At 70.1% G+C, this 12,399-nt stretch overlaps 2 protein-coding genes across 2 annotated transcripts; one reads left to right on the forward strand and one right to left on the reverse strand.

Moving 5' to 3' along the window:
- Nucleotides 1-2,187: 2,187 nt before the first annotated feature.
- SLC22A31 (solute carrier family 22 member 31) lies at nt 2,188-4,382 on the forward strand. The gene is made up of 8 exons (XM_066327280.1): nt 2,188-2,263; nt 2,340-2,494; nt 2,652-2,820; nt 3,090-3,211; nt 3,316-3,424; nt 3,498-3,712; nt 3,820-3,931; nt 4,007-4,382. The coding sequence occupies exons 2-8, from the start codon at nt 2,425-2,427 to the stop codon at nt 4,353-4,355; spliced, it is 1,146 nt and encodes a 381-aa protein (XP_066183377.1). The 5' UTR covers nt 2,188-2,263; nt 2,340-2,424; the 3' UTR covers nt 4,356-4,382.
- Nucleotides 4,383-5,044: 662 nt separating this feature from the next.
- On the reverse strand, nt 5,045-10,344 carry CDH15 (cadherin 15). The gene is made up of 14 exons (XM_066327436.1): nt 10,264-10,344; nt 8,543-8,686; nt 8,265-8,420; nt 8,041-8,185; nt 7,799-7,959; nt 7,486-7,614; nt 7,191-7,376; nt 6,870-7,123; nt 6,647-6,789; nt 6,343-6,579; nt 6,038-6,277; nt 5,573-5,709; nt 5,337-5,492; nt 5,045-5,261 (listed from the first exon to the last, which is right to left on the reverse strand). The coding sequence occupies exons 1-14, from the start codon at nt 10,312-10,314 to the stop codon at nt 5,064-5,066; spliced, it is 2,337 nt and encodes a 778-aa protein (XP_066183533.1). The 5' UTR covers nt 10,315-10,344; the 3' UTR covers nt 5,045-5,063.
- Between the last annotated feature and the right edge of the window lie 2,055 nt (nt 10,345-12,399).

Below are 12,399 nucleotides of genomic sequence, written 5' to 3' on the forward strand. Positions count from 1 at the left end.
GAGAGGCCCTTTGTGAGTGTGTAAAGCTGGAAAGTCCCATAGGCTCATCTGACCACGGTGCTTGTGACCTTGGGAGCCTCCAGGGTCAGTTTTCCTCCCGGTGCTGCAACTCCCAGACATGTGCGGGGGTGTGGATGGATCCCTCAGAGGGAGGCAAAAAAAAATACAGATGGATTTTTTTTTTTTTTAATTGTGATTTCTCCATGTGAGTACTCAGGTGTGACTTTTCAGTGTGATTTTCGATGTGATTTTGCAGATGGAGTTTTTCCACCATTGCAGGTCTGAAGCTGAGCACCTGGGTGATGCTGCTGCTGGCCCCAGAAAATCAGGTTTGTGAGTAAACTTTAAAAGGAAGAGGGAAATAAAGCCTATTTGCAGTTTTGGCTGCTCTGTTGGCTCTTCCCACAGGCTCACGTGGTGCTGGGTGCCGACACGTTCCCTTCCTACAGGGAGTGTCACAGATTCCACTGACCCCCTTTGAGGTTTGGGGGAACCTGGGTGCATTTGTGGGTCTTCACAGATGGCTCCTGGGACCCCCGGGTGCACCCCAGGATCCCCAACACCGGCTGGGCTGGGGGTCCCCAGTGCTGAGAGGGGTCTGGACCACCCTGGAGAGGGGGACTGAGCCGGGGTGGGGCAGTGAACCGGGGCTGGGGGACAGGCAGGGCACACTGGGGTGAATGGGGCTGCGAGAACCAAACTGGGGGGGCTTAGGGGGGGCAAAGCAGGCTGGGGGTGCAGCAGCGGGCTGTGGGAGCTGTGCTGGGGTGGAGTGAACCGGAGCTGAGGTTTGTGAACCGGGTTGGGGAGACAAACCGGGCTGGGGATGGGAACCGGGGCTGGGGATGGGAACCGGGGCTGGGGTTTGTGAACCGGGGCTGGGGATGGGAACCGGGCTGGGGGTTTTGAACCGGATTGGGGATGGGAACGGGGGCTGGGGATGGGAACCGAGCTGGGGTTTGTGAACCGGGGCTGGGGTTTGTGAACCGGGGCTGGGGAGACAAACCAGGCTTCAGGGGCGATCAGACCGGGACCGAACCTCGTGTTGCGGAGAGTGACCCGGCCCTTGGCGGGGCTGAAGCGGAGCTGAGGAGCCCGAACCGGGGCTGGGGCTCAGACCCGGAGGGAGCCGTCGGGGCGGTGCCGCGGGGCGGGTCCGGCCGGTGCCGTCCCACCTGTCCTCGCCGTGTCCCAGCGCTGTGGCGGTGGCGGTGTCGGTGGCGGTGTCGGTGTCGGTGTCGGCGGCGGTGGCCGCGGCGATGGCTCTCGGGGGGGTCGCGGCCGCGGGGCCGGCGGGCTGCGGGAGGGTGGGTGCCGTGCGCGGCGCTGGCGCTGGGCTGGGCTCTGGGCTGGGCGCTGGGAGCGGAGCCCCCGCACCGCTGTCGGCCCGACACCGCGCTGCTGCCGCCGCCGCTCCGCCGCCTCGGGGGCCCCGCGCTGCTCCGCGCCGCCGTCCCGCGGCTCCGCGGCGGCTGGAGCCCCTGCCAGCTGTACCGGTACCCCCAGGGAGACCCCCGGTACCCCCACGGAGACCCCCGGTACCCCCACGGAGACCCCCGGTACCCCCACGGAGACCCCCGGTACCCCCACGGAGACCCCCGGCCCAACGGCACCGGGCCCTGCACCCGCGGCTGGCACTACGCGCTGCCCGCCGCCGGCCTCCGCGCCAACATCGTCACACAGGTGGGAGCCGGGGACAGTGCGGGACCCCCGGGCCGGGCACTCGGCGGTGCTGCAGGGGGCTGAGGGGTCCCGCGGGGAAAGGAGGGGTTAAGGGGGGGCTTTGGAAAGCTGTGGGGTGGATACCTGCGAGGGCTCGGGGGGAACAAACTGCGGGTCCCAGTCACCGGGGGAAGCTGGGGACTCCAGTGAGGATCGCCTGGGAAAGGCCTGGAGGTGCAGGGGAGGAAGCGGAACGACCCCATGGCAGGGGTTTGGGGCTGGCTGGGGGAGCCCTGGGGGAGGCTGCTGAGGGGCTGGGGGTGTCCAGGGCTCTTGTAACCCCCGGTACCGTCCCCTCACATCTGTCCCCACAGTCCTGTTTGTGGGGCGGGGGCTGTCCAGAAGCCCTCCAGCCCCATCCATTCCAACCCCGTGGGCAGTGTCAGGGCGTCTGCCAAGCCCCTCACGCTGCCACCTCCCCGCTGTGTCCCCCGCAGTGGGACCTGGTGTGTGCCTCACGCTGGAAGGTGCCCCTGGAGCAGACCACGCACCTGCTGGGCTGGACCCTGGGCAGTGTCACCGCCGGCCTGGCCTGTGACAGGTAATGGGGGTCCTCGGGTAGCCCCCACGGGCAGGGGGCACCGTGGCCAGCCCCTCTCACAGCCCGTCCCTGGCAGGTTCGGCCGCCGTCCCACCTTCCTGCTGTGCCTGGCTCTGGCCGTGCCCGTGGGGCTCGGCGTGGCACTGGCCGTGAACTTCCTCATGGTCCTGGTGGCACGGCTGCTCTTCGGGGCCGCGCTGGCAGGAGCCTTCCTCGCCCTCTACGTGGCACGTGAGTGCGGTGGGGACACCCAGAGGGGCGTGAGGACTCGGGATGCTCCAGGCTGTGGATGTACCGGGGCGCGGGACGGTCTGGAGCACGGCACGCTCCGTGGGGCAGGATGCCCCGTGTCCTTGGCACCCACTGTGGTCCCCTCACCCCCTGCCAGGGCTGGAGCTGTGTGACCCCCCACACCGGCTGGGGGTGACGATGGTGGCCGGATTCTTCTGGATCGCCGGGGAGCTGCTGCTGCCGGGGCTGGCCCTGCTGTGCCGGGACTGGCGAGTGCTGCAGGGCGCTGTCACCATGATCCTGGCCCTGCTGGCTGCCTGCTGGTGGTAAGGACTCCGCGGGCAGGGGGCTGCGTGGGGCTGGGCTGTACCCTGGGGCTGGTGCCAAGCTTTTCCCAGCCCGGCACACCCTGCCCAGGGCCGCGGTGGGGATCAAAAGCCACCCGGGGCTCTCCAGAGGAGTGGGAACCCCCCCACCCTGGGTAAATGTTTGCTCAGGGTTGAAGCTGAGCGGTTCTGGGCAGTGTGCTTTGAAGCCAGGTGGGAAGGTCAGTGCTGGAGGGTGGCCAGGCCCTGACCTGACACTCGTGCCCCAGGTGCCCGGCCCTGCTGCTGGAGTCACCGCGCTGGCTGCTGGCCACACTACAACTGGAGAGGGCCAGGAAGACCCTGCAGGCGCTGGCCGAGGACAACTGCCCTCAGGACAGCCTCCTGGCGGGTGCGTGCGGGGACCCCGAGGGCGATCAGCCCCATCCCCAAAGCCGTGGCTGTGGGGGTGCTGTGACAGAGCCGGCTCTATCCTGGATTCCCTTCTCCCGGCAGAGCTGGAGGCCCTGTCCGAGGGGCCCCCGCAGCCCCGGTACCACTCCGTCTGCGAGATCTGCAGCACCAGGGTCATCTGGAAGAACGGCGTCATCCTCGGCTTCGCGGCGTGAGCGCGGGGGGTGTGGGCAGGGCGGTCACGGGGCTCCCGGTCACGGCCCCCTGACCCCGCTGTCCCTTAGGTTCATCGGCTCCGGCATCCGCCACTGCTTCACCCGCAACCTGACCCCGCACCTGCCCCGCTTCTTCTCCTCCCACCTGGCGCTGGTGGGCACCGAGGCGGCCGCCTGCCTCTTCGTGTGCCTGACGGCCGAGCGCTTCGGGCGCCGCGCCATCCTCCTGCTCTGCACCGTCCTCACCGGCATCTCCTCCCTCCTGCTGCTGGCCCTCACCCAGTGTAAGACCCCCCGGGACCCCCGGGAGGCGGCCCCCAGCCAGGGGCCAGAGAGTGTCTGTAAAAGTGGGTGCAGGATTTCCCCCCTGATGTGCTTCACCCCCTCCCAGACCTGCTGGAGCTCATCGTCCTGACCCTGTCCGTGGTGGGCACGGCCGCCTCGCACGCCGTCACCATGCTCAGCATCTTCTTTGCCAGCGAGGTTCTCCCCACCGTGATCAGGTAAAGGGGGAGCTGCCCCCCGTCTTGTGCTACCCCGGATGGGGGGCACCCCCTCTGAGCCCGTTCCTCCCGCAGGGGCGCCGGCCTGGGGCTGGTCGTGGGAGCCAATTTCGTGGGCAAAGCCGCGGCGCCCATCACCGCCATCCCCAACAGCCGCGGCTTCTTCCTGCACCACGTCGTGTTCGCCTCCTTCGCCATCCTGGCCGTGCTCAGCATCATGTTACTGCCCGAGAGCCAGGGCCGCGGCCTGCCGCAGTCGCTGCAGGACGGCGAGAGCCAGCGCCGCCCGCCGCTGTTCCGCCGCCCGCCCCGTGAGGACCACCTGCCCCTGCTGGCCCCCCACGCCATCCCCCGCGACTATTCCCGCCTGGCCGCCTCCACCAAGAGGATGCTGCGCTCCCAGGACTCCCCCCGTGAGATGTAGCCGTGCCCCCCCGATGCTCTCTGGGGGTCTCCGCGGTTGAGCAGGGTGCCGGGACCCCCGGGCAGGGATGTTCTGGGAGCAGCAGGACGCGTGCGGCGGCTGCGCTGGGGGAGCCGGATCCTGCCCCAGGAGCAGCGGTGTTGGGAGCCCTGGGGCGGGGGTGAAGCCCCCCGGGGGTGCTGCCGGCTCCCAATAAAAGTGCCTTGTTTCTACGGGTCGCTGGTGTGGTGGGGGTCACACCCCCCCGCCACCAAGCCCCGCTCTTTATTGTGGGGGTGACCAGGGGTCTGCTCGCCCCCTCGCCAGCCGTGTGGGGCTCAGCCGGGCGTCCCCCCCAGGTTTGCTGAGCTGGGTTCTGCGGGGTGTTCGAGTGTGCACCGCCTGCACGGAGGCCTCTTGTTGCACACGCGTGTGCAAAGCCGCTCCAGCCGAGCATCCCGTGCGAGTCCTTACGTGAAACTGCTGCCTCTGGGCATCTCCTCTGCGTGTGTGTGTGTGTGTATGTATGTATGTGTCTGTCTGTGTGTGTATGTGTCTGTGTGTGTGTATGTCTCTGTGTGTGTGTGTGTGTGTATGTATGTATGTGTCTGTCTGTGTGTGTATGTGTCTGTGTGTGTGTGAGCTGCCCGCTCCCCGTCCCCGCCCCAGCCCCTCCCCGGGCGGTGGCTGTCCCCTGTCCCCTCCTGTCCCCTCCTGTCCCCGTCCCCCCTAGTGCCCGTAGAGGTCGGCCAGGCGGCGGAAGCGGGGCCCCCACTCGCTCAGGTAGTCGTAGTCCTGGTCCTCGTCCGTCAGGCTGGACACGATGGAGCTGAGCGGGCTGGCCACCGAGCCCGAGCCCTCGTAGTCGTAGATGAGGGCGGTGTCGTAGGGGGGCACGCTGGGGTCGCTGTCAGCCGCCTCCAGCCCCTGAGGGGACAGGGTGTCACCGGCAGCCCGGCGGCCGCGGGGCACCGAGGGCAGGGCTGCCGGGCCCTGACCCACCTCATTGATGAAGTCCTCGATGTCGGAGGGGCTGCTGGGCAGCTTGCGGGGGGCCACGGGGGTCCCGGAGCTGAGCGGGGCGTCCCTGCGCAGGGGGGGCTTGGCCCGGGGGGTGAAGAGCTCGGGGTGCCGGAGCTGGTTGATGTCGTAGGCGTCCTGCGGGGCCGGCAGGGGTTTAGTGGTGCAGCGCTGAGCTGCGGACCCCCGGGACCCCCCGTGCCATGGCTCCTGCTCACCTGGTCCTCCTCGCCCCCGCCCTGCTCGTCGTAGTTGAGGATGTTGTCGCGCATGTCGTCCCGAGAGCGCTGCAGGAGCCCCTTGCGCAGCGCCCGGCGGCGCCCCCGCACCCGAGCAGCGCCCAGCCCCGCCAGCACTGCGGGGACACGGGGACACGCGGGTGGGACACGGGGGGGATGGCTGGGGTGGGGTGCAGCTGGGCTGGGAGGAGGGATAGGGGCGGGATGGGCAATGAGGGAAATGGTCACGGGGTTTTGATTGAGGTCAGAAGGGGTCGCTGGGTAGGGAGGAGGTGGTGAGGGTCATGGGTGGGGTTGGGTGGGAGGCCAGGACCACGATGGGGTGATGGGCGCGGGTCAAGGTGACAAAATGCGCTGGAGAGGTTCGGGAGGGGTGGGCAGGACCAGCACCGGGCTGGGCTGTGGATGGAGGAGCGGCGGAAGGATGGTGGGGCTCTCACTCACCGAGGAGGAGGATGGCGCTGCCCAGGATGATCATCAGCGCCCCGAGGGTGACGCCGGCCCCGGCGGTGGCCGCGGCCAGGGCCCCGTCCAGGCAGGTGCCGTCCCGGCCGCAGTGACACACCGACACGTTCAGCAGCTGCTGCTGCTCCCGCGGGGGCGTCCCCGAGTCCCGGAGCAGCAGCGGGAGCGAGTAGGGCCCCTTCGGGAGCTCCGCCAGCACGGCCAGCACGGCGTGGGTCACTGCGGGGTGGCGGCGGGTGAGCGGGACCCTCTGCGCGGCGTCCCCCCTCCCGCCTGACCCTCACCATTAAAGCGGGCTATGCTCCAGTTGCGGGCGAGCTGGGGGTGCTGGGGGCTGAGCTGGAAGTGGAAGGGGGCTCCGTGGGGAGGCCGATCATCGTCGGTGGCCCCCAGGAGGAGGGTCCCGCCGCGTCCCGGCCGCCCGCAGAGCGTCCCGGCCGGCGGCTGCAGCTGCGGAGCGTGGTCGTTCACCTCCAGGATCTCGATGGAGAGGGTGCCGGTGGCCGAGAGCGGGGGCTCGGCTGGGGACAGACACGGGGGTCAGCGGGGACAGCGGCAGCGAGGGGCCGCCGGGGGGCTGCTGCTCACCATCGTCGCGGGCGAGGAGCAGGGCGATGTACCAGCCGCCCTGCAGGAAGGCGGCCGGGTGCAGCAGCTCCCGCTTGGTGCGGACGGTGCCGGAGCGAGGGTCCAGCTGCAGCCAGTCCGCGGGGTCGTAGAGCAGCCCGTAGCTGTGGGCGAGGCGGTGAGCGAGACGTGGCCCCAACACCCCCTCGGGAGCCGGGGGCCACGGGAGGGGAGCGGGACTCACGTGAGGGTCTGGATCTGGTGCGTGTCGGGGTCGCTGGCGGTGTAGGTGGCGATGGCGGTGCCCGGGGGTGTCCCCTCCAGGACGCTGATGCGCCGCGGGTTCTCGCGGAACACGGGCGCCTCGTTGACGTCCCGCACCCGCACCCGCACCGTGGCCAGCGCCCGGGGGCTGGCGGGGACCGAGGGCTCCAGCGGCCGCTCGTTCTGCACCGACACCGTCAGCTCGAAGCGGTCCCGCACCTCGTGGTCCAGCGGCTGCGGGAAGGACCTGGGCTCAGCAGGGCGAGGAGACCCCGGTGTCCCCCGGCTGCCCCGTGCCCACCTTGACCACGGAGAGCACGCCGTCGTTGGTGTGAGGGTCGGTCCGGATGGCGAAGGCGCCCTCGGGGTCGCCCTCCAGGATGGTGAATTTGGCCAACCAGCTGGGCGAGCCCGCCAGGTCCTTGTCGTGCACAAAAACCTTGCCCACGTCCACGCCGGCCGCCTGCTCCTCCACCTCCATGGAGAACTGGGGGAGAGCGGTGTGGGGCTGGACTCTGCCCCTTTGGGATGCTGCAGTCCCCCGGGGGCAGCCCCCGCCCCGCTGACCCCGTCCCCAAATGCCACCCGGCCGCTACCTCCTCCTTGGTGAACTCGGGAGGGTTGTCGTTGATGTCCTCCAGGTAGATGACGGCCGTGGCCGTGGTGGTCAGCCCGTCCCCGGACATGTCGGCCGCCTGCACCGTCAGGTTGTACACCCCCATGGTCTGTGGGGAGTGAGGGGGCAGAGCTGAGCCCAGGGAGCACCGAGACCCCCCAGGTGCCGCCCACCCACCCTGTCCTCACCCCTGGCTCCGCTCATGGACGGAACTGTGGTTCCACCCTGTGGGCTGTGTGACTGCCCCGATCCTGGTGTCCCCCAGTCCCACCGAGGTGACCCCATCCCGTTACCTCACGGTCGAGGCCGGGCCGTGCCGTGCAGATCTCCCCGGTGGTGGCGTTGATGCTGAACATTCCTGCAGCACCCTGCTCCAGGATGGAGTAGCGCAGCGCCGCGTTATCCGTGTCGGGGTCGTCGGCGTCGGTGGCATCCACGGTCATCACACAGGTCCCTGTGACCGCAGGAGCGCCCGGTGGGTGGCGGCACGGGGCCGCCCCGGCCCCCCCAGCCCAGCCCCTGCTGCTGGACCCACCTGGCTCAGCGCCCTCCACCACCCGCCCGGTGAAGACGTCCTGCCTGAAGAGCGGCCGGTTGTCGTTCTGGTCCACCACGATGATCTCCAGGTCCGTGGGTTCCTCCAGGGTGGCACCGCCCAGGTCCAGCGCGAAGGCTCTCAGCTGTGGGTGCAGAGTGGGCGGGTCGGGGTCTGGCTGGGGACCCCAGGGAGGGGCTGTGGGCACCCAGGAACACCCTTACCCGGTAGCGGTCGTTCTCCTCCCGGTCCAGCATGGCGTTGAGGAAAACCTTCCCGCTGAACTTGTCGATGGAGAAGATGCCCAGGGGCTCCTCATCCACCCCCGGCCCTTTGATGCTGTAGATGACCCCTCCGGGCTGCTGCTTGTCTGACTTGATCTGGCCCAAGAAAACCAGGGCTGAGGGTCCCAGGCTGCGGCTCTGTCCCCCTCTGGGGGTCCCGCTGCCCAAGATGTGCCCACTCTGCGAGCCGCAAGAGAGGGTGGGGGGCTCTCACCTACCTGCACCAGGAGGTGAGGGATGCGCTTGTGGTTCTCTGAGACGCTGATGGGGGGGATCACCCAGGCCCTCTTCACCCGCCGAGGAGCCTCGTGCTGCCGCCAGGCCTGGGGGGCTGCAGCGCCCGGCTGGGCTGGGCTGGCACCCTGGGGGGACACGGTGACCCCAAAACTCCAGAGTGGGGCGGAATGGCAGGACAGCTGCCCCCGGGCTGGGTGTGCACAGTGGGGTACCCGCTGCTGGGGTGTTCTGATGGGGTTGGGTCGGGGGAATGCAGAGGCCACCCAGCTTGTCCAGGAGCTTTGTGTCATGTCCCCTGCCAGCCTGCTGTGATGGTGACGGGTGTCCTGCTGGGCTCGCCAGAAAGGGGAGCCCCACCAATGGTCCTGGTGGTGCCCTGGGCTATGCCCCGCTAACCCCCGGGGGGATACCTCGGGCAGGGTATCGTGGCCTCGCCCCCATGCCCCTGTCACCACACAGATGTGGCAGCGAGGGTGGGGGCTCAGGGATCAGTTCGGGCTCAGCGTGACCATGGGGGACAGGGCTGGGGTGCTGGGGCGAGGCAGAGGGAGTTGAGGGCCTGGGATGGAGCTGGGGGCTGTGAGGGGGAGATTCAGGATGGGAACAAGAGGAACAGGAGTTTTGGTGGGCTGCAGCGGGGTCCGGCAGCTGTGGGGGCAAGAATGGGCTTAGGGGCTGTGCAGGACCGAGGTCAGGGATTTGGGGTGATTGTGGGGGGTCTGGAACCAGAGGGGGTGGGGAGGGGGCGGGGAGCTGTGCATGCTCCACCCTGGTCCTGGCCCCGGGGACAGGTGCTGTCCCCTCCAAGGGGGGGGCACATCTGAGCAGTGCCAGCCTTGCCTCCACATCTGTGTCCAGCTGTGCCCGCACCGCTGGCTGCTGGGGAGCCCTGGAGCCCCAGGGGCTGCGTGTGAGCCCTGATGGGGACAGGGGAAGGGGGCAGTGGGGCTGCCTGTGCCGGGGTCCCTGGGGATGGCGCTGTGGGGACGGGGGGCTGTGGATCAGCCCCACGGGATGGGCAGGACAAGGGGCTGGTTCCGTGGGGTCGGGGGCTGCACTGCGGTCTCCAGGTCCTTCTCTGCGCCCTCCTCCAGCAGGAGGAACCCCCTGGCCGTCCCTGGGGGCTGCTGGAGCTCGGTGGGGGATTGGAGTGTGAGCGAGGGACACTGGGGACCCTGCTCCTCTGGGGGCTGCCCTGCAGATCCGCTTTCCTTCCCCTGCCTGAAGCAGCCGAGCGCAGGGTCCAGGCCAGAATCCCAACGACCCTGTGGCTCAGGCCTGAGACCAGGCTGAGGGGCTCTGCGGGGGCTGAGTGGGCAGGGGGCTGCAAGGGGGTCTGGGACCACAGCTAGGGTGGAAAAAAAGAGGAGCAGGGTGTCTTTAAGCGCCTAACCCTCCCCCAGATCCCATCTCAGCCAGCCCGCTCACAGGCGCAGGCAATGTGCCGGAGCCGCAGGCCCCCCCCTGCCACGGCCATCTGTGGGGTGGGAAATGCCTCAAGACGGGCTCCGAGCCCCCATCACCCCCAGCCCCATCCCCGCCGCCCCCAGGGAACAGCCTCCACCAGGTTTGGGGTCCTGCGGAGCCCCCAAACGTGCAGGTTCCCCATGGCAGCCAGCCCTTTGGGGGGCACGGAGCTGGGGGTCCCCATCCCACCCTGTGCCCCTCCGCCCCCAGTGTCCCGGGGTCCCGCAGCCCTTACCCGAGCGCAGAGCGGGGCGAGCAGGCAGGCGAGGAGGAGCGGGGGGCCCATGGCGGAGCGGGGCGCAGCCCGGCCGCCGGCCCCGAGCTAAAATAGCGGCGGGACCGGCTGAGTGACAGCACATGTGCTGCGGCCACCCGACCCCCCCGCGGGCAGCTGGCCCCCCGCCCCCGGCCCGCGGCCCGCCGCCCCTGCCCGGCCCTGCCCGGCCCTCGGGGGCCCGCCGGGGGAGCGCAGGGATGCGGGGGGCGCGGGGGGGTCCCCGCCGGCCGGGCAGGGCACCGGGAGCGGGGCCGGGGATGCGCAGCCCCGGGCGGGGCCGGAGGAACGCGGCAGCTGCCGCCGGGCGCGCTCCGGGAATGCCGCGACGGGGCGGGCGGGACCGGGACAGCCGGGCCCACTGTCCCCCGACGGCTCCAGAGCCGGGACAAGGACCGGCATCTGCACAGGGACTGGGGCTGGGACTGGGACTGGGACTGGGACTGGGACTGGGACTGGGACTGGGACTGGGACTGGGACTGGGACTGGGACTGGGGCTGGAACTGGGACTGGGACAGGGACTGGGGCTGGGACTGGGGCTGGAACTGGGTCTGGGACTGGGACTGGGACTGGGACTGGGAATGGGAATGGGACAGGGACCGGGACTGGGACAGGGACCCACACCGACAGCGGGACAAGGACTGGTATCGGCACCGGCACACCGGGACAGGGACATGGCCACGGGACCGGCGATGGGTCAGGGACATGGAGAGGGGCAGGCACAAGGATAGGCACCGGCACCGAGATAGGGACAGGCTCCAACGCCGATAGTGGGACAGGGGCCTGGACCTGGACCTGGACCTGGACCTGGACCTGGACCTGGACCGGGACCGGTTCTTCCCGTCCCGCTCGGCGGAGCCTCCCTTCGGGGAGAGCCGGTCCGTCCATTCCCGGCCGTTCCTGGTGCCGGTGCCATCTGTGTTGGCGTCGGGGCCGGTCCCAGCGCGGAGTCGGGACAGGGACCGGCAGCAGCCCTCGGTCTCCTGGTCCCGGCCAGTTCCCACCGGGCGGAGGGGCGGGGGCTACTCGGAGAGTCCCGACAGGGCTCTCGGTCCCCGCTGTCTGTCCCGGAGCTGTCCCCCGACCCCCAGGTCCCGGGGTTTCCTCCGGCCCCCGCGGCCGGTCCCAGCGCTGCCCTCGACCCCCGCTGCCGGTGTCAGTGTTGCCTCCGACCCCCGCGGCCGGTCCCGGTGTTTCCCCCGCCCCCTGCTCCCTGTCCCGGCGCCGCCGCCGTGCCGTGGCACCAGGTGGCAGCATCGTCCCGGCCACCGGCCCCGGCGCTCCTCGCAGCCCGGGGTGTCGCAGCGGGGAGGGTCCCCAGCGCGGGGTCCGGGGGTGGCGGTGCAGCAGGGATGGAGAGCCGAGAACCCCCGGGCTAAGGGGTCGAGGGGGTCTTGCCCTCCCGGGAAACCGAGTCCTGGGCCTGACAAGGAAGTGTACAATGTGTCGGTGGCACTGGTGGCATCACCTGGTCCCTGCTCCTGAGCTGCGGGGACTCCCGCTCAGCATTGTCCCTTCTTGGGAATAAAGGCCCTCGGTGCGCTCCCGGTGCGCGTCACCAGCACGGGGATGGGGAACAAGGCGTGGGAAAAGGGATACAGGAGGAGGGCTGCAGGATGCGTCCCGTCCATACTCAGGAGCTGAGCGGTGGTGGCAGGGCCGCCGGTGTCCCCAAGGACGCGTCATGAGCGGGTGAACGTCGGGCACCGGTGACCCGCGGCGTGGCCGGGCCGTGTGGCGTGGGCAGCGGCGCTCACTTGCCCGTCTGTCTGTCCGATCCCATCCGTCCTCCGCGCTGCCCCGTCACCCCGCATCAGTGTCGCGGCGAGGAGCCGCCCCGGCGGATGAGCCCGGGGCTCCTGGCGGCCGCCCCTGCCCCTGACGCGCCGCGGCAGCGGGGTGGCCGAGCAGATGTTCCCTGCCACCGGCACCGCGGCGCGGGGGTGGCAGACGTGACAGGCTCTGACAAGGCGCCAGCCCCGCTCGTGGGGACGGGGCCGCCGGTGGCACGGCCACGGTTGTGGCACGACAGGGACCCGCGGCCCCTCTGCTGTCCCTGCGCTGCCACCCCCTGCCCCTGCAACCCGGGGTTCCTAC

Source organism: Sylvia atricapilla, chromosome 12 (genome assembly GCF_009819655.1).
Source record: "Sylvia atricapilla isolate bSylAtr1 chromosome 12, bSylAtr1.pri, whole genome shotgun sequence".
Classification (NCBI taxonomy): domain Eukaryota; kingdom Metazoa; phylum Chordata; class Aves; order Passeriformes; family Sylviidae; genus Sylvia; species Sylvia atricapilla.

What these genes read in the sequence shown, in the direction of transcription:
- SLC22A31 (XM_066327280.1), top strand. Translation starts at nt 2,425, where the DNA reads ATGGTCCTGGTGGCACGGCTGCTCTTCGGGGCCGCGCTGGCAGGAGCC. An exon ending in TCAGGACAGCCTCCTGGCGG is followed by an intron (nt 3,212 to 3,315) that starts GTGCGTGCGGGG and finishes TTCTCCCGGCAG; the next exon opens with AGCTGGAGGCCCTGTCCGAG. An exon ending in GTCATCCTCGGCTTCGCGGC is followed by an intron (nt 3,425 to 3,497) that starts GTGAGCGCGGGG and finishes GCTGTCCCTTAG; the next exon opens with GTTCATCGGCTCCGGCATCC.
- CDH15 (XM_066327436.1), bottom strand. Translation starts at nt 10,314, where the DNA reads ATGGGCCCCCCGCTCCTCCTCGCCTGCCTGCTCGCCCCGCTCTGCGCT. An exon ending in GCGTGCTCTCCGTGGTCAAG is followed by an intron (nt 7,124 to 7,190) that starts GTGGGCACGGGG and finishes TCCTTCCCGCAG; the next exon opens with CCGCTGGACCACGAGGTGCG. An exon ending in GAGCATAGCCCGCTTTAATG is followed by an intron (nt 6,278 to 6,342) that starts GTGAGGGTCAGG and finishes GCCACCCCGCAG; the next exon opens with TGACCCACGCCGTGCTGGCC.